The 21,443-nt window shown below is 39.8% G+C and overlaps 1 protein-coding gene across 3 annotated transcripts in view; it reads right to left on the reverse strand.

The window, feature by feature from the left end:
• Nucleotides 1-21,443, reverse strand: part of GALNT18 (polypeptide N-acetylgalactosaminyltransferase 18) — a 209,147-nt gene that overhangs the window by 108,584 nt on the left and 79,120 nt on the right. For all 3 annotated transcript variants that reach the window (XM_032112176.1, XM_032112175.1, XM_032112177.1), the window contains exon 3: nucleotides 6,096-6,288. In XM_032112176.1, coding sequence (XP_031968067.1) covers nucleotides 6,096-6,288 — 193 coding nt within the window. The remainder of the gene's footprint in view (nucleotides 1-6,095; nucleotides 6,289-21,443) is intronic.

Genomic DNA, 21,443 nt, shown 5'->3' on the forward strand with positions numbered 1-21,443 from the left:
AATAGCTACAGAACAAGAGGGGGTGTGTCTAAAATATGCCGAAGGGGGGAAGAGGAGAGGAAATTGTATGGATGGAAATCTGAGATCCATTAAGCTCGGAGAATGGAGTGGTTGCGTGGCAACCGCAACGTGCAAGTGTCAATGATGGCTCCGCCAAGGGCTCATCCTGGGCTCGGAGCGGGCCCTGGACCTGCCCCTCACACCAGGAGGCTCCCCCCAAACAAACCATCCACGAGGCACACAGCGTATTTCGGTGTAACCACTGAATTTCAAATACACATTCCAAATGGCATTCAGAGCTGCAACAGCGAGTATCACTTCAACAAAGCTAAAAAATTACCACGAGCAACCCACTCTGCTAAATTACATTGGGCTAATAACACTAAAGTAGCAGTTGTCATGGTTACCAGAAATTTAGAGAAACTCCTGGTGTTCTATTTCAAGCACAGCTCTGGTAAATGGAGGGCAGCATACATTATGAAGCTTCTGTCAAATATTTGTCCATAAGACAACTATATTCCTCTATGCATTGTGATAATTCAATTTAGCCAGTCATTAGTCATTAAAATTACTTTAGCATAACTATGCATTAAAGCAGCAAAACAAAAATGATTTCCTGTATTAATCTCTGGGACCTTCTACAAGTATGTACATAAAGTATGAACACAAATTATTTTCTGCAAACTTTGAAAATCTTTCACCAAGAGTATCACAGCCAACAATGGCAAAACCCCATTTTTTGGTTAAAAAAAAAATCCACTTACAGCATATATTCCACTTTTTTTTTTAAACATAAGATACAATAAGCATATTATTAAAACATTTGGGGTTCAAGTGCTGTTTGAGGAACATACATGGGAGCGAGCTTTAGTTCCAACAGGGTAAGAATGTCTCAGAAGCACAAGCAGAAACAGAATTGTACTTTCTTCAAGAACTTGTAATATTTTGTCCATAGCCAAAATGGTAAACAGAAGTTCAAATACATGGGAGTTAAAAAAAAAAATCCCATTCTGGCATAAATGAAATAAAGAGCACTAAAACTCTGGCTAAAAGAACAGAGTACTGTAAGAACTTCAGCACGACTATTTATGCATTTATGTTTATAATTTCATTATGTGATCATTTCTCCTTTTGCTATTACCTGTATTCTAAGTGCTGAGCTATGCTAACAAGGCTAGCATAAAAAAGTGGGTTTTTTCCTGTATAAATGCACATCATCATTAACTTCGGTTATTACAGCAGCCTGAAGACTGCAGCAGATTTGATATCACTGCCAGAGATATTAAACACTTCTAGAGCAGCCATTTGAGGAGCTACATCCCGACAGGAAAACTGAAGCTCAGCTCAGAATCCCAGAGGGTGGCTGCTCAGGCAGCACACACTGCTGCTGGGAGCCACTCTGAAGGCAAAGGTGAGACGAGAAAAAGAAGAATCAGAGGTAGAGAGCTAAGTTAAAGAGAGCATGAAATATGACAGAATTAAACATTAGGTATTTAACAAGAATGCTGAATACCTTGGTAATTTTAGGACTTCTGTCCAAAACAATACATTACAGGCTTTTGTGCTCTTTTTAAATGACTCCTTTGAAACATCAAATACAACAAGCAATATTAATGCTCTCTTTTACCAGTAGCAACAAAAGAACTTGGTCAGAAATTAACATGGAGCCATATCCATCACTAAAATAAACCCAGCAGAACAGAACTCTTTCACAGGGACACGTGGAAGCAAAGGTTTATAGAATGCAAGTCTGTAGGAGCTGGCTTTTGGGGAGGAGCAGAGGTAACATACAAATGCCCAGCCTGAACCTCACTATTTGAAATCATATATTTTTCTTACATCAGTTTTAATAAAGGAAAAACTTGTATACAAGTCTGATGCATGCTACACCCAGGATTGTGTTTACCACCGTAATGCTGATGGACATTGTGGACAGGTGGACACAAATGAACAACTTTTGTCCTAAACCACATCACTCTCCTCAATCAGCCAGTGCTTGACTTTTCTTCCTTGTAGTCCCATCTGCATTCAGGGGACCTCTTGCCTGCCCTGTTTGTGCCCACTTTATCACAAACCTAGGTTTTCTGTCCTCAAGGCTTCTACCATTGTCCCTTGCCAAACTGAGCCTCTAAGTAATCAGTTTGGGAGCGGTGAATTGTTTGAAAGAAGTGCTTACAAAATAGCCAAAGCCCTTCTCTGCACAGCAAACAGGACCTCTCTGCACTTGCCTAGATGCCAAACAGCACTGGCTCAGCCAGGAAAAGGGCAAACCTGCTGTAAGCCACATGCAGTACCATGCTATTTGACAGAATTTAAATGTCTGAGCTTTAAATGCTTCTTTTCCCTTCCACCCTTCCTACCTTTCTTTCTTTTGCTTCTTTGCTTTCTTCCACTCAGATACACTGACTGAAAAGGTTGTATTGCATTCACTGGCCAGGCTCCTTCGTAACAGTCCATGCAGGAGCAAAACTCTTTGAAACAGTTCCTCTGCTGGGGTCCTACTGCAAACCTTTCCCATTACGCCTCCCTCTCTCATCACATAAGCAAAGAGGAGTGTTACCTCCCTCTCCCATGTGTGCTTCAGCACAATAGATCAGGCAACAAAAATTTACAAGCCAACAAAGTAGAATCTTAAGTGCATCCACTCAAAAGGAGTTTGGTAGACACCTTCAGGACCCCTAAACAACCTAACTTGTTATAATGAATTTCTGCATGAGTGTGTTTCATTCACATTTCACTCATAACAAGCTTTGTGGGTACTGCCTGCCCTACTAAAAGTAATGAGCGCAACAGAATTATAACTAACACAGAACTATTATCCTCTGTTCCTGCATGCAACAACGGCAACATTGCCTTCCTCAGTGCTTCCAAGTTCATTAGAGCCAGAAGCTATTTATGGGTCTGTGATGCAGATAGGTTATGGACTAATAGATGCACAGAAGGGTGGTGAACAGCAGAGCACCCAAATTCAGCAGCACTAAATCAGTGGAGGCCCTGGCAGAGATGGTGTATGCAATACTCCACAATAAAGCCTGCACTGTCATACTGAGTATTGCAAAAACTGTGCCCCCTTCAGGGTGCTGAAGTATCCAGGGCAGTTAATCTCTTATTTACTTCTAAGAGATTATTTTGGACTGTGCTGGGGATACCCTGTACTAGCACAAATACTCACAGCAAAAAGGAACCAAATTCAGAACGGGACATGAGGCTCACAGCTGTAGAGAGGGTCAGAAACCACTCTGCAGTACCTAAAGCATGAGAAGGTCCCTCTGAAAGGAGTGACAACTGCCACAGCCTAACCCAACTCTACTCTGCTGGATGTTTCCATCTGACTGATGATGACCTTTTTCTAGAGAGGCCAGAGTTCAGAGGCTTGGGCAGAGCTCACTGCATTAACTACTAAACGTGGTCTACTGCCTCTTCATGACACCCACATTGGAGGACTGGGCAAGGCTAGGTTTTTTGCCCTCTTCTCCATATGTGTTGCGGCTCAGCAATCTCCAATCGTCCTCTGCTTTTGCCATGGCATTTAATGTTGACAATATCAACCCTAGAAAATGCTGCATGTTATAATTTGGTGTTATTACACATGTGGAATGGCCTTTCTCACTGCAGAACCTTGCAAAGACATGCTGAGCTCCCCTGCTAAGATCTGTAGATGTGAATTCTCAGAGCACTGCAGGCAGAAAGGTCAAAGCTGAGTCACACCAGTATGATATAAAAGGGGCTACTAATATCACACTTTTGGCAGGTCACTTGATTCTCCTGGTCTCAAGTGGGGCTACCAGTGTATGAATTACCTTAGATTTCATTTACAAATGCTGTTGTCTTCCCAAATTCCTGTATTTCATACGATAGGTTCTGAATACAGATGACAGACCGCTACTGAGCCCAGACAGAACTATGTGAGCTCCACTCCTTTATCTACCTGTCACAAGCCTTTGCTGGGATTCCACTGTCATGCTGACTCCTGCAGAATTCACTGCTAAATCCAGGCTAATGAGCTTGGTTAGACCTTGGCTAACTCTGCCCAGAGCTACTGTGGTGCCTCTGTCATATCTGTACTTTTGTGCATTTCTGGTCAGAACAGAAATACCACAACTGCTGAGGTCCAGCAAAGCTGACTAACTTGGTCTCCGTGCCACTTGCTGCACGCTCTCTTCACACCAAGCTGTCCTTGGCTTTCATGCTGTGCTGCTTGAGCCCAGTACCTGCCCAAGGATAATTTAAACACAGCTATACAGACTCGCCAAGTGACTTACACACTTGGCTTAAAAACCAGGTGCTAGAAATCCCAAACATACATTAGAACCATACTCTCACAGGGTAGATTTTTTTTTTTTCTCCAAAACATTCATGCATGTGCTCTCACACAAATGAGAATTTGCCTGTCAGGAGCAGGAGCTCTTTTTTCAACAACATGACTTTCAGAACACCTGTAGCTCTGCACTCCACAGGGTGCTGCAGATACAGCAAACACTTTGCATGCTACCTGACAACACACTTCATTTCCCTCAGGATCAGAACTCACTACATTCCAGTGTCAGAGTCCCTGCTTGCTCCCTAGCCACAATGGGTGTGGGGAATCTGCCTGAGCTACCATTACTAAGCCATTATTTTGCATGTATGTGTCCCTAAACATACTGTGATGTCTATCATGTTTCTGGCAGACAGTCAGCAAAGGACAAAAACTTTCACAGGAATTAGGATCATGATTCATTTCTAACTGGAGTTTCTTTTAAAATCCGAACCTTATATTATTTTCAGCTACAGTAACATTCATTTTCTCCATCTTTTTAATTTTTAAAACACATAGCTATAAAAAATTTATATTTAAATCATTCATAAGAGTAATTTCAAAAGAGCTAAGAACCGAAACATTTCTATCACTGATGTCTAGTTAAAAAGATTTCTTTTTCCTCTGGATTAGTTTACAATTAAAAAACAAAAAAGAGATTGTCCCTACAGGCACTGCTAAACTGATTTAACCAAAACACAAATACAATTGGGTGGACTTCGATTTCCTTAAAGTCAGTATTTCAGCAAATCTGCAACAAAAATATTTCTAAAATGCAATACATAATAATATACAGCATAGATACTGCTTAAGTGCTGCCTGGGATGGGGTTCATATATTTTTGCTATCATCAACTTAATGTGCAGCAAAATGCACTGCTTACTGCTTTAGTTATTAAATATTTGGTTAGAATAAGTGAATAAGATCCCATTTGATTCAGTAAGTGCCCAGCATGTTTATTTTAATGATTTCCTTTTTTAATGAGCTGCAAAAAAAGCACTTTTCCCTCCACCCATTTCTCCATCTCCAGAGCTGCTATTTGTTCAAAGGATCAGATGTATCAAAAAAAAGTTGAGCATTCAGTGTCTCTGAAGAGTCCTACCCACACAGGCCTCAAATGCACCGAAGGGAAGGTTGTTCCCTCCCTTGGTCCCATCCCCCTCCCCAGGCCACTGTGGAATAACACTGGATGCGTTCACCCTGCCTGACACGCATGATTCCGAGCACAGAACTGCCCAGGGCAGGAGGATCCCCGGGCTTTCAGCTGCTTGGCTCAAAGGTGTATTTCACCACTGAAGCTCCCAAATTTCACTGCTGACCGACCTTAATCAGGCAGTTCTGGGCTTGCAAAGAAAACAGTTCTTCTTTAGCCTGATTATCTGATAAAACTGAAAATTAGCATTAAAAGGTTCTTTTAGCAGAAAAAACACACCTGCAATCCAATGTAAGTTGTAGGTGAGCTTAATCTTCCAATGGATGCTGAAGAAATTTTAATGAATACTTACTGGGACTTCTAACAGGACTGACTTAGGGCACAGCAGTTTTTCAGAAGACAATTGAAACTTACAGCCTTCATTACATTTGATAGAAATTACTCATTCTGGCCATCCTGTGTAACCTACATCCAACACAGCACTTCCAGGTGATGAAGAGTGGGAAGGCTGCACAGCTGGGGCCCTACACTGGGAAAGGGGGGTCCTGCACTGGGAAAGGGGGGACCCCGCACTGGGAAAGGGGGGACCCCGCACTGGGAAAGGGGGGACCCCGCACTGGGAAAGGGGGGGCCCGCAGGACTCACCCGCTGGGCCGCAGGTCCGGCAGGGGCCTGTCCAGCGGCAGGCGGTCACTCAGGTAGGCGTTGTAGCCGTAGTACTGGAATTGTTTCAGGGCGATCCGTCTGTTCTCAGGGCTCAGGTCCTGGCCCCAGTGAGCGAAGAGGGAGGAGTCGGTGAATGCTTCGGCAGGGTTGTCTTCCAATTTTGGTGGAGCTTCTACGAGAGACGAAGACAGAAGGAAACAATTTCAGACCTCCATCCCACGAGTTGCAAGGATCTGTTATTTTACAAAGGGTAACTTCAGCTCCACTTGCTGCCTGTAAGTCTTCCCATGACATACAGTCGCATATTCTTGTGTCAGTGTAGCTATTAGCACCTAAGGCTGAAAATTCAATATTCAAATAAAGTTAAGTAGAAACAATTATTTTTTATCACAATCTGACTACAGGCCAGGACTGATAAATCTAAATTAATTAAATTTCAGAAGGAGCCTTATCAGAAAAGAATGTTATTTTGCTTTCATATACTAAGATGAACTATTTAATTTCAGCCTGGATTATGTTGCTAGGAAGAGACTGAAGTGTTGAAGGGGAAAAACACAGCATCTGTACATAATGCACAAAACAGCTGCCAAAGTCTGTGTGGAAAATAAGTTCTTTAAAACTACATAGTCAACAGAGAAAAAATTCACTGGGCTTGGCATCCACGTTTAAATAGCAAACCAGTTTCAGACATGCAATAACTTTATGGTCCAGTTTACCAATCCAGGCTATTTGAATTTTTACTCCATATTTAGGTGTGTTCAATGATGCTACTGGGATCATCACTTTCTAATATTTATGTCATTAGAAAAGGTTTTCATTTCACAAGGCCACACCTCCGGCTGCTATGCCAAACAGAGAGGAGGTGGAAAGATATACCTAGAATTCAATTTAAGAAGAGCTCCAGTACAATGAAATCACAGTATTCACTCTCAATGTTTAGTTGCTCAGAAAGTCTGTTCAAGGCGACTTGTGAGCTCTCTGTGACAGACACATCACAGCTGACCACATAATCTAACCCAGAGAACCCCTTGTTTCTGTTAACACTTTACAATCTACAGAACACCAGTAAAGCAAGATCAAATGCCTTACTTGACTCTGATTTGTCAACATAAACTAGAGCCTCACAAAGAAAAAAATACCTTCTTTCTCTGGAAGGTCTAATTATTTATCAACAGTCACCATAGCCATTAACAGTGACCCAATCAAATAAAGAACTCTCCTTTCTGAAGAGCTGTACTTACAAACACAGAGACTTTAATTTTTATAAGTGAATCTTTTGAAAAACTGCCAATGAGTCATAGGCAGAAACTTCAATTGTCCCCAAAGTCCTCCTCAGCACCCCGCATCACCTGAAGGCCTGAGAGCTGGTTTAAGCTTCATGGAAACACCTAAAGACAACAGTTTATGTACTAGCAGAATATGCCATCCGAATCCTGACTCCCAAAGAATCCAAGAAGCATCCTTTGATCTCCTACTAAAAAGGACTCAAAATGCAAAAACATAAATTGAGAAGATTAAGTTGTTTGATTTGTTCAAGATGTTCTCCTCCTTCTCCCTGGCAATACTGACAGGAAACTAATGGTGCTTGCTTCCCTACACTATGTTCCCACCTCTGCAAATATGAAATGTTTCTTTACCTGTCAAAGTACTGTCTCCCAGCCTGAATTTGGGAATCAGCTCCCACTCTTCAAAGATGAAAGACAAACTAAACCCCTCAGTCAAAGGAGGAAACTATTCTGACAGGCCCTGCTACCACATGGTAATGTCAGAGAGAAGAGCTTGGAAAAGATTAAAGTTTGATAAACTCAGATCATTTTAGAGGGTCCTAACTTGAAAAAGACAGAATAGCATTTGAATACCAGTTCAAAAACCACAGCAGCATGGGAAGTCACAGATGTCTCTGTCTTTTCATGGATGAAGAGCCATCCCAGAAACAACTGTCTTTACAAACTCCCTCTCACACAGGCATATATTGAATTTTATCAAATGATTTTGTGGGCAAGAGTATTTCCTAAAGTGATCTATGAATCTCTTGCTGTTTTCTGATTGAAAAAGTGCTCAGTAATCCAGGTTGTATCTCAGTTTAAGATTTTCTAGCAAAGGATATCTGTGAATTTAATTTACAAGCACTACTAAACCACTTACCAAATGCAGTAATTTTTTGTATGCTAAGCAAACATGTTATTTCAATACATTGCTCCACAGGAAAAAAAAAAAAACAACATTAGCAGGAACTTTCAATTACAATTCCAATCAATGGAATTAAGCATGCATCTCTGATGACAAAGTCTTTCTTTCCTTTATTTGGCTAAAAACACTTGAGGGAAGCAACTTTCTTCAGCCAGTCTCTCACAAGAAACAACAATAATGATTACAAGACCATCAGCTGCTTTTTGACTAGTCATTAAGTGCATTTGATGCCTTGACCTCTGTAAACAGGTCATGGCCTGAGGTCTCCCAGCCAGGCCTCCTTAGCACTTCTGCAATCGCAGAATGGTCCTTGGCAGCAAAGGCTCAAAGGTGACCCATGAGCAGCACTGCCTGAAGCAATACAAAGGTAGGCACATTCATCTGCTCAGTTATTACCAAAAAGGAGAGATCAGTTCCATTTCTCCTGTGGGAGGAAAACCTGCTATCTGCAGCACATTACTGCAAATGTTATCATGGGAGTTTTCCCTACATTAACTTTACACACCATGCAAAGCACTGTTCTCAGACATGAGCCTGGTATTAACTCTTGGCACGCTGACACCCTTGCAGGTAAATCAATTAGTACCAGAGATTTATTATACAGATATCAGCTGGCTGCACACTTCGGCCAAAGAAGTCTCCTTCCAGAAGCCTGGCTGGTCATAGCATCAGCCTGGAATTGGTCACACACCGCTTACCTGAGCCAAAAACCCCCCAGCTTGTTTTCCAAAATCATCTCCTTAGCTCATACTTACATTTCCTAGTTACGCAATTAATCTTAGTAGAAAACTATTGCTTCATGTGATCTCACTGACCAGCCTCCAAGACAGAAATTCACTCTTTTTTTTCTAATACTCATTGTATAAAATAAGTCAGAGAAACCAAATCAAGAAACACCACTGAGATAATAAGGGACAGACATTTTGTTGTCTGGTTGCTGCTTTGTTCTATAACCTCTGAAGAAAGCAAGTATTTAATTTATTACCAATTAACACAATCATTTAATTCATAACTTGTATTTAACCTCCATAAAAGCCTTTGAATTTCATTAAGAGAGGCTCATTCTTTCAGCTCCATTCAGATTTCAACACTTCTTCCTAAGAAAAGTTATCATGAACAGGTTCATGATAACCTTTTTTTTTCTCTTCAATTAAGAGAATGGATCAAGAAAAGGGTTGCAAAAACAGTTACACAGACAGATTCAGACATGCTGTTTTTTCCTACAAGTCCCTAAGTTTCATTTTGGTTCTACCCCTTATTTGACTGCAGGTCTATTCACAAAAGCAGCAGTGTTTCATATCAAAGCTTTACCATTGTGAAAATCCCTTCCATGGAAACAGAACTGCTTTACAAAGCCTGCAGTGTAACCTTATCTACTGATTTCACTAAGTGCCAGTGCCAGTAACAAGAAGGTGGATACAGTAAGTCAGCAAAAACACCCTGTCTGCAAAAATACCCGTATGTCAGCTAAAGACATGCAGAAGGCATCAATAACTGCACTAAATGATACGTGCTCAGGTGGGACAGGTTGCTCACAAAAAGAAGAATGAGCTGGAAATGATGCCAGGATGTAGGCAGAAAGGCTTTGATCACATGCTGCTCCGAATTCTCCAGTGCCCAAACCTTTGATTTCCCAGCCCAGAGAGGAAGCAGGGCCATGATTACAGAGGTGATGCTGCAGCTCTGCCTTGCCTCACCGTGCAAGGTGGACTCGTGAGGTGCATCTAAGCAGACTATCATGAAAGACAAAACAAACCTCAGCTCTCTGATGAGGCCTAATGGCCTCAGACTCTGGCTCTCTCTCCCAGCACTCAAAAACTCTGTATTTCCTACATGCAGCTTCCAGCTTCAGCTTCCAGCTTCTGTGGAAGGAGGATCCTTTCATCCTTTTCCTCTACAAGTGCCCTTCATCTGTTAGGCAATACATACCCTCTCCACCCTCTTGCCAAGAGGCTAGTCTGTGTGACAGGTAAAAATCCCACACTTGCACTGGGTGGTAGAGCCATGATACAGTGTTTAGAAGTGTGAAAACTTTACCTCAACTTTGTCACACAGCAAGATACACAGAGGAAGATCACACTTTTAAAATCAATTGTAATTCATGAAACACCTTATCAGCACCCTCAAAAATTGCAGTTTGACAGCTCCTGTCTTGCAAGGCTGCTCCCATGCAGGACATTGCTATAAATCCTGTATCAGATGAGTGAAGCTCTAAATGAAAACATCCTTGTTTGCATGGCATGGTGAAACACCAACAAGCAACAGCAGAAGCAGCTCACCAAAACGCACCACTGCATCAGCCATGCAGAAACATATACTCAGAAGACAAAAATTGAAAGTTACAGTAAGAGATCTTCCCTCAAAAAAGTTATTTTACTTATTTACTTGTCTCTCCAAAAAATCACAATAGTGCTGGCAAGGTGTTAACATTAATATAGCTTTGTGCTGAAAAGTGAACTGTACTGTTTTGAATATTCAGGTTAAGTTAATTCCTCTTGGCATTCTAGTTTTGTTCCAGAAGAAATGATTTTAGCAGAAGTGCTGCTAAGAAAAAATGCAATATCTAAGTGGGTTAAATTCTGCTGCTACTTTTTACCTACAGCTTAGTAAGTCATACTGAAGTTGCCAGGGTTCCTCAGAGACTGACAAAGCCTGTCAGACTCTGTCTGCACAGATGACACAGCAGCAGAGCCCTAATCTTAAGAAAAAATAAACCTGATCCAAACTACATACAAAACACACAACCACACAGAGGATTCAGCTCAACATCCAGTCTTTGCATATCCCAGCACACTCTGCAGTTAGTGCAAACACAGGACAGATCAGACAGACAGGGAATGGAAAAAATCCCCAACAACAAAAAAATTGTGATCCCTCTCCTGAACAGCTGTCAAGAAATCAGGAAAACACTTTGAATACTACACAATCAGACAAAACTTTACAGATTAAACTGTATATGACAGCACATGCAGAAGAAAAGGCTAAAGCTCTCTCAATTTTTAAAATTTTTTAGAACTTGAAACACGATTTATATGCTATTAATTTAGATGCTACCTTTATTGTATTTTAAAGTAGCCAATACACATACATAATGGTATAAGCTATTAGCATGCTACTACCATATTTTCATTTGTTTCTGTTTGGGTTTTTTTCTGATGAATAATCCCATGCTTTTTGTGCATATGAGGGTGGAAATTCAGTCTAATTCTGCTGCTTAGCACCCAACAAGGACAGATGTTCATGAAGAGAAGGTGCAAGTTTCCTGCCCTGGCAGACTTTAATAAGCCAACAGCTCCTAAAAAGTCATGGCACAAAAGTTACTTCACACCGAAGAAAGGTATTTGAACTCTCAAAACACGCTCAGCGCTAGAGGGCAGTGTAAGAAACAGGAAAATTTGGGTCTTAAGTGAAACCTGAGGGTTTTGAGACTTCTTAAGGACTTGTTAAAGAGCTCTCAGAACTTTAAGTACCAAACTTATAAACTGCTAATTAACCAGCAAATTCCATGATAGTGGTTTTTTCCTATGGGTAAGAAAATGCATAGGAGAAATACAATTTTTATTACGTTATCAAGTCAATGCTAAACTATATGATGTGGGTGCACACAAACAACATTTTACAGGAACAAGGTCTTGGTAAGGGCTCTGTATTTCTTCTGTATGTACTCCATCTGGCCTATTCTGCTCTGAAAACACTATAAATCCTGGCCACTGTTGTTCCTGCTAGATATGTTCCCAATACCAGCCTATTAAATTCCCCTCTAGCCATAACTGTGCCATGGATATGAATCAGGCTAGACAGGTCCATGCATCATTCTGGCAAAGTTAACATAAAGTTACTACAAGCCAGGACAACTTGAAAACAGGGTAAAAGCTTCTAACTGACTGGAATGAGATTATCTACGGAAATATAAATTTGCAAGTACAACCCATTTCACCTCAGATGAAGACACAGAACCCTCTGACAAGTACCAATACTGCACTTTTAAGGCTTTCTGTATCCATTGACACCAATATTTTGTCAGGGACCAATTTAGTTTTCTCCAATGTGTAAAAGGCTGATTTTCAAAAAACGCACTATGAGGATATTAAAGACTAAGGAGTACAAAGTTCCAAGTCTTCAGACTTTCTAAAACACAATTTTCAGCTTGTCCAAAGCAATACCCATCTGCATTCCTTCTACTTGGAAACCAGATTTTAAGACAGCATCAATTAATTTAAAGCAGCACATAATTGTTTAACTACAGACCTCCAAGGTAAAGAGTGGTCAGAATAATTATTTATTGACTATAACTTAAAGGATTACCATTGTATCATTAAAAGAAATAAGTTTTTAACTGCAAAGTTGTTTTTCTCATTTCAAATAGTTCTGTATGAAAGGGACTAACTTAACTTGTTGTAGGCAAGCATACCTCAATTTTTGGAATAACAAATAATACACTAATAATCTGCCAAAAACGACCTTAAAATTAATTTGGTGACTTTATTCAGTTGTGATACACAAATCTCAGTACCACAAACTGCAGTGTAAGTGCCCTGAACCAGCAGCAGTACCCATAATGGAAAGAAGGGAATGAGATGGGTACAATTACCTCCCTAATTCCTCAGACAAGCAGCATGACAGCCTTGTTTCAGGTCATGGTTTTGGTTAGGAGGTATAAACCCCCCTGCAGTGCTGATTAGATCAGATTGTCAAGGAAAATGCTAAACCAATTTAAGGCCATAATCTCTGATCTGTGCAATTTTGTGAGAATTATGGCACTGGCCTAACATGTCTCCTGTCTTGGATGAAAAAGACATCATGTTATCATCACACGTAACTGCCGTTCTTTTAATCATTTGTGATAGCATTTTCAAAATGCCCAGAAAATATCATGATAGTGAACACAGTACAAATGAAAAGAATGTACAAATTAAACCCCAGTTTTGCAAAACCAACAGTTTTTCATTAGGTTAGTTGGTTACACTATTTTTCCAGGTAAGAGTGGAAGACAACAGATATTCACAGATGAGAGACCAGTTTGCATCCAGGAAACAGAGCAGTGCCAGAAATTGAGATTGCTTCCGTTTGATGCTCAGTAGCAAAGCTGAACTTCTAATGACTTTCCTCACTTTCTTATCGCCATGAAAGAAATAAGTGGAAACACAGGAGAGCTACATATAAAGAACACTCTGCAAAGGCAACAGAATAACCCAGGTTCCACATCAGGGTTTGTAGTCTGAAACCTCTCAGAGCACAGCAAGTTCCAGTGCAAGAAAGAAGATAAAAAGGTTCAGAATATGCCACTGATTGTAACTGCACATGTTCCTAAATTTAGGCATCTGTTAATGGACTTATTAGAAAAGGAAACTCATCTGCACTTAATGAATAGCAGACCACATTTTGCTTCGGGATTAGTGGAGTTTGCATCTGTGCAGCTGAGAGGCTTTAAAAGCTCAGTGTGTTTTATATCATAACCCCAAATCCATGTCACCTGGAGTAAACATGAAAGGCACCTAACTATTTTGAGAACTATTTTGCCAGGAGCTGTCAGGCTGTGACATGGCTAATTATTCATATACATATGGCTTTTCCTTCTATACAGAGCTGAGCAGTCACACCAAAAGTAAAATTCACACAAAGAAACAGAAACTAACTCTCCTTTACAGTCACCCAACTCAAAGCACCAAAAATAGGTTTCTTCTTTCAGTAATCACACAAAATGAGATTTTTCTCTGCTTGCCAGGCTGTACTGAACTCCCTCAGATTAGTTCTACTTCAACAGCTTCCACTCAGTTCTTTCAGTCCTCTGAGGATTTTGTTTTGGCCACTTCTTCGCAAACACAGAAGTTTTAGAGAGCAGCAGCTCCCTCACTCAAGACATCCTTTTCTCTTTTCCTGAGTGCTTCCAACATTAAATATTGCAAGCTGCTTCACCCCGTCCATCACCACGTTCTCACCAGCACCTCAGTACACAAACACTTCGCTAAGTGGGCCCGTGCTTGACAGGGCTCCTACTTGAGGAGTACTTTTCAAACACTTGCAGATGTTGTTGTACATTGGAGCTATTTCACACTCCCAAGAATTTTCCTCAGCTACCCCAAGAGACAGATAAGCTTTGGTTTTAAAGGAAACCTGAGGAATTATGAAGAACAGGGCTGTTTTGAAGAGCCAGCATGCGCTTCTGTCAAAACATCTTCATCCCCACTTGCCACTGCCCTTGTCATGCTTAAAGCACTGGACACAGACAATGCAGCAGCAGGGAGCAAGTACATTTTAAAGGTTTGCAAACTCCAATTAAAAAAAAAAAAAAGAAAACTAAGCGTAACATAGTTTCTCCTCTTGGCAGAAAAACATGAATGACAAATTAAAAGCACTCTCCCATCTTTGATATCAAGTAGATGATCTGTGCTAATGTTAACATCAATAATACACTGAGCCTATCAAGATGTCAAGAATTCTCCTAGAAATGGTAAAAAAAATTCAAGAAAATGCAATCAAATTAAGTTCTCTGATTTAATAAGCATTTGGGTAAACAATGCAAGATGATACTTTAGCTTAATTTTGGACATAGAACAGTAAGTCAAAAACATGCTGAAAGAAGACAACAAATCATTTGGAGAAGCAGCAGTCTGCATGAACAGAAGGCAAAGAAGAACTTCTAGATTACACCCAGCAAATATTTTGTTTGTTACTGTTCTCAGCTCATTCTCTATCCTACAAGTAGGAACTTGAAGAAATATCTATTACCTGAGAATTTTCCTCTTCTGTCTTAATTTAAGAACTGCAGATAAAATGGCTTCAAACTTAAAACATTCTGCCTTTCTTTTGCAACTCTAAAAAAAATTATTTTTGAAATTGCATTAAGTTGATTCTTCCTCTGCTTCAGTTGTGTGAAGAATGGAAGCATCTGGCTGGCTAATTATTTCTGCTTTGGTTTTTTGGGGCTTGGTTTCTTTTAAAGTCATCACAGCCCTGTTAGAATTTTAACAAAAACAAAGAAACAAAAAACCCCCAACAAAACAAAAAATACCTCAAACCCTAATTTACAGCCAGACTAGTGAATGAATCAAACTTATAGCTAGAAATTCAGTTTTAAACAGAAATAAGAAGAAAGAAGAAAGATGAGGAAGCCAAGAAAAACTGGAATTACTGCCAAAATAGGAAACTAAATGAAAATAATGGAAAATTCAATTTATTATGCAAGATACAATGGGCAATTTAGTTAGTAATTTCTCATCATAAGACAACAGATTTCCCTGCAGATCTCTGTGACTTTAGTGTGAGGAGCATTATTGAAAAGGTCTGAGATTCACAAATCAACCTCTTGCAAATGCGCGAAATCAACACAGAAGAAGAGAAGTAGAAACATCTTCTACGGTTTTTAATTTATTACCTTTCCTGCAACATAAAACAACGTGATACTTTGGTAAAATTCAGCCACATCTTTCTTCTTCCTGTCCTCACCCCACACCTGATGATGAGCTTCTGGTAAACACACAAAGTAAAAAGGATGAGGGGAAAAAGGCTCCATCTCTTACTGGCACATATTTTGAAAACGTGCAAAAATTTTCTTCTGTTTTGTTTTCTAATAACCCTGTGCATCACACATCCTGAAGAGAAAATCAACCTGTTCATTTTGCCTAAGATAAAAATCAAGACTCTTTGTTAAGAATGGTTTCAGTCCCCACCAGCACTGCACCCCAATTTAATCCAGGTCAAAGGAGCACTGTGCCTCCTGCACTGCACCTACAGAAACATCCACATCTCACCGAGTTACCACTGAGTCACTGTGTACAGTGATCACAGGTACATCAAGCATGCACTGGCATCCATGGCAAAGCTGCTTAAATGAGCAGGAGCAAAGGAGTTCCTATTGATGCCTACCAGGCAAAGATCTACAAGGGCATTTAAAATATTCTACTGTAGGTAAAATTCTCATCTAAGCTATATTAAAATGTACAGGAGTAGAAGTTGCTTTATTTTAAAAAGCTGCTGAAGGATACCACAGTTACATTTCATGTGCCTGCACAGAAGTATTTTCTACCAGTTCTCCTGTTCCACTGTAAAAGAGAGCAGAAGCAGACCTGGATCCTACAGTCTGTGCACTAAATAGAGAAGTACAGTTAGGAGGCATCTCATATACACATAATGCCACAGAGGTGCTGACTAATCCTAACTGCTCTACATTGAAACAGAATTATCCAGGAGCGTTAGCAAATGTCAGCAAAATGCCTAAAAAGATAGGTAATTAAAACAGACTTTCACCAGTTTTGTAGAATACCTTTAGTAATAGACAATCAGAGACTTCATTATTTATTATCATTACTTTTAGTAGAGACTATTTAGGATAGATACCAGAAGAAATACTCTGGTAAAACACCTGAGAATTGTGAGATATCCAATTTTGAATTTATATAATGCTTTTAGGACTTGTTAAGCATGATAACAGATTTCATTAATCCCAAGGTTATGTCCAAAAGGAGCAGTGGTTTTTTCATTTGCTCCACCTGCCCTGCAGGTGTTTGAAATCTGCAGGGCTTGCAAAGTAATTACTGATCAGTCACTGGGGTAGGATGGGCTAATTAAACTCTATTTGAAAAAAGAAAAGAATGGAAAAATCATTTCACCATAAGAGTCAAGATATTAACTGCACAGTAGTAGTGAAGGAAGAAGTTCTAGGAGCAGCCAGCTCTGAACAGAAGACTAGAGAGGAGCTGATGTCCCCTTGGAATAACTGTTCATCAATAAACCCAAGGATTTTCTATATTCAGAGTGCAGGTAATTTTCTCTAACAGCAAATGAAGTTTCTTAACAGTTTGTTTCCAATTAATCTTCACTCCTGGAGAAAAGCTGCCCTTTAATACTTTGACACTTAAACACAGTTGGCAGTCAAGTAAAGAAAACTGCAGTAAAGGCTCCAGGAATTTTGTAAACAAATCCTAGCTCAAGGCAATGCCAGAGAATTACATTTCTTACCTGGAAAATGGATTATGGGATATTTTCATCCAATAAAAAGAAATATGAGATCAATTGAAGCAAATTAGAAAGCAGGAAGTGATTTCCCTGGCAAGAGAACTAAGGCTCATTGCCTTATTCCTAATAAACAACTCCAAACCTGAGCCAGAAAAAATTTCCCATCTCCCCCTTCCCCCCCCCCTGTGTTTCTTTGTGTCCCTGCCAAAGAGGATTTGGTAGGCCTGATGAGGGGGTAATGGCTTCCTCCATGAGCAGAGCCACAATTTGGCTGAAATACTGTAACTGCCTCTACTTCCCTGTCCACCTGACTAAAAAGCACACGTGCGATCTGTCTCTGTGTTCAGCCAATGGTCATTGTGTGAAAGAGGTCAGCAGGTACACAAGAGTTGGAGATTTAACTCCCAGGTTACTTTTGCATGTTAAGTTCATTTACCAGAAAATATATAATCTGCATTTTAAGAGTTAATGCTCCCTGATATCAAGTTTTGAGTGTGCTACCCAGGGCCAGAAAACTTGCCAGTGTTTATCCAAACACTCCTGAAAGAAACAGAGACTGATACCAAGGAAACTCCTACACTAGGTTTGGCTCGATCCTAGTATTGGAAGAGTGGCCTGCTAAAAGGTTCAGCAGAGCAGTGCTTCTCACTGTTACTAGCCTCTCTCTGCAGCTGCATCTCTGCCAATCCAGGAGTCTAAAAAAAACATTCAAGGAAATACTCATGAGATCTTGCTCATCCCATATAATTTACATGAGAGTAGGTTAATCAGAATCAGAGAATCGAGCAAGATCTTGTATGGCTTCTTCTCCAATAAATGTTGTTACAGAACGTCCCTTCAGACATTTGCACTGATAAACACTGCTTTGTTTGTGTACTTTTCTGCCAAAGACCTAGCAAGCTGTGAAGGAAGGGGTGTCTGTTTTTCCATCACCGCTTTCTTGGCTTCAGTTACCACCAGGTTCTCCAGTTCTCCAATGCTCTCAGACATAGAAGCACAAGTACCAGATTTCCACTTATTTAGGGCCTCAGTTTCACCTACAGTTAATGGAAGATTTGTCATTGGTATTTTCCCATATAGTCTCCAGTCTAATTTTACACAATCTTCGTAAGCCAAACTGTCCACAGCCACCAGCACATCCTTTGGCCTTCTGTGGAGGATGATGGTTGAATTGGGAACTTAGACTAAGGCTTAGACTACTTTTCTCCTGTTGCTGCTCATAGTGCCCTTCAACAGCAGTAAAGGAAAAAGAGGCTTTAGTTTTCTTCCTAAAATAATTCCTTGATTATCTCTGCACAACTGAGCTCTCACAGAAAAGCCAGAATGTTTTCCCTGTAGATCTCATTTTGCCATTGTAGAACAGGAACAGCAGTGCATCCCCTGCCTTGCAGGAGTACTAAAACAAAGCTACACTTCAGAGCTGCTCAGTACCAGCCATCACTGAAATGCTTACAAAACCAATAAAAATCCTCTTTCTTCTCATTAGCAAAGATGTTAAGATCAGCCACTTTTCACAAATTCCTCTGCATCAGCAGACAGGCTGCACCACCAACAATCTTCAATTGCTTGCTGTCCCTGTCCCACAAGAAGTTAATCCTGACAATGTTGGTTTCACTGTTTCCAAGCCACCAGGCTCCAACACTCTCTGCATTACAAGGAGCAGATGTTTATGTTACAATTCCATTTCCTTAACTAGCATCAGAGGGTTTGTTTTATGCATAAGGAGATTTACTAGATTTTTCCAACCTCTTTAGAGTGTGGCTTGTGAGGAATATTAGACATTTCAGTAGCACCATTCTCCCTGCAAAGAGTCACACGGACTCAGATATTTGTTATCTTACAGCCTGATAAAAATTTGGTTCTGTGAACAACGATTGTTACCAAGAGGGCTTCCATTCCCAACTGACCTAATCATATAGCAAGTTAAATATACTGCACTCAAATAATTCTGTTCAGGCAAAATCCCTTCTTTAAATTGTATCTTTTAGCCCTAACAACACGTGCACTTCTTTGCTTAATTACACAGCCTGCTTTATTCCTTTCTTTTCCCATTCCCCTTTTTTTCTTGCTCAGAAGTATGCAAACCATCTGTGCAGACAACATGGTCTAATAACTGTCTGCAAATCTGTTCCCTCAAAGTGACACTACCAAAGGGAGGCCAAATAGTACCAGCTACTGAGTGTTATGATTTATTCTTATAATGCTAGAGCATTCAAAACTTTTCTGAAGTGTTCCTGAAAAGATACTTCAATTTTATTCTCATAACACTTGCACGGTGTAGAAACATATGCTTATTTTATCACTTTTTTTTGTAAGACTTCAGTGTTTAGGATGATTAAAGAAACTCCAGAGAATTTACATGCTCCATTTACATGAAGAGGAAGATTCCAGAGTCAAAAGATACATCCTTGGCTGACAAAAAACCAAAGTGCATTTATAGAGCCTCTGAAAGTGCCTATCTTCAAATTTTCACACTGTTTTCTCTTCAATTGTATTTTGGGAATCTATAGATTTACATGAAATTCTTTTTTTTTTTTTAAATAAATTAGTAAATGTACAAGGATATACCTAAGTGAGATGCTACTTATACAGTCAGACCACCACAGCCAGAACTTTAGTAAACAGCACTATAATACTACAGGAGAAGCACTGATATAATCTGGCTTTGAATACAACTGATGTGAAGAACATGTGCAGCTTTTCAACTGCAAACAAGTGCTGCAACTGGAGCAAAGATGTACTTTTGACCAAAGCTAAAACCTGCCTCATAAAAAGAGCCCCTTTTTCCATGATTTGGGGGAAAAAAAACCCACCCTAATTTAAATACACTCAACAGATTCACAGGAGTTTCTTATTAAAGGTATTTTCCTCTGGTAGCTCTCACACATTGATGCTCACAGCTTGTAAGGCTTAAGAAAAGCCATGTTCTATAAATCTTCTTTAAAACTTCTATTTCCAATTATTAACGTTACTCTCAGCATAACCCTAAGTATTAGGATCTCTCTTAATATATTTCTCCCCACATATTTTTGCCAGGGTAGGGAATGGTGGAAGCAGAGGACAGGTAGGAGAAAGAAGAGGAAACTCTTTCATTGCATTCCCTCCAACCAGCAAAGCAGAGCTACTGAGTGGAAAGCAGTAGATTATGCAGGGAGAAAAAAGTCAATGTAAATTTCTTTTCAGTTGGAGTAAAAGAACACTTTACATGCCACAGTGTTGCTCCTTCTTGTGTTTTCTGCAATGACTACTCAGATCTTCCTACTGGGGACCAACTCAGCCCCTGCTAATATTTAATTTAAATACTAATATCTAAACCACACTTTTGAAGCAAACAGTCCTTAATGGAGAAGATAAAACATAAAGGAACATTGAAACAGTAATTCCAACACTAATTTAACATTTAAGGAAAAGGAGTTATTCTTTTACGGGTCTCAGTTAAATGAACAGCTTTATCTAAAGTATATTCAAACTACAGGACTTATAAAATTATGGTATCTTCCCAAGAAGTAACAAGACATACTGACAGAAGAAAATAGTGCTGCAAACTAAGGAGGGATAACCCAAAACTTTGTTTCACTTGTGACTGGCTGATGAATGATCGTGTCTTGCCAAAGCTTAACCGGATTTCTAAGGTCTACTTTTTAACATGATCATCGGTTTGTCTTCTAGCCATACTTGACAAATAAACTTAATTAGTTTGGATTTATGCAAGCTTCTTCACAGACTTTCCATGTATAAACATAAAATTCAATTTTTAAATTTAATATTTCCCATTAGAAAAGAACAGGAGAGTGAGGAATGAGATTTTGTCATATTTGTCACATAATTCCATTTGATGTCATTCCTCTTTCAGTGATTTCTATCTGCATAATTTAATAGTTCATTAACATATTACAGCCACTGAATCTCAAACAGATGGTAATCATCATATTTCAGAATCTGTTAGCATCCACTTGCTACGATCTTGTTCTTCCCATCTTCCATCTGAACCACTTCCAGCTGATCAGTGGCAGGGAAAAGTGTTATTAAAATTAAAATAGCAGGGTAGAAGACCTGCACTGTAACAAGCAACACCCCAAATTTTCCTGTGGATGTTTCCAACCAACATAAATAGGCTTATGTGCAGCTTTTAGTATCACTTTCCATGTGCATTATTTAAAAACAACCATATAGGTTAAGTTG

This window comes from Corvus moneduloides, chromosome 6 (genome assembly GCF_009650955.1).
Source record: "Corvus moneduloides isolate bCorMon1 chromosome 6, bCorMon1.pri, whole genome shotgun sequence".
Taxonomy (NCBI): Eukaryota; Metazoa; Chordata; class Aves; order Passeriformes; family Corvidae; genus Corvus; species Corvus moneduloides.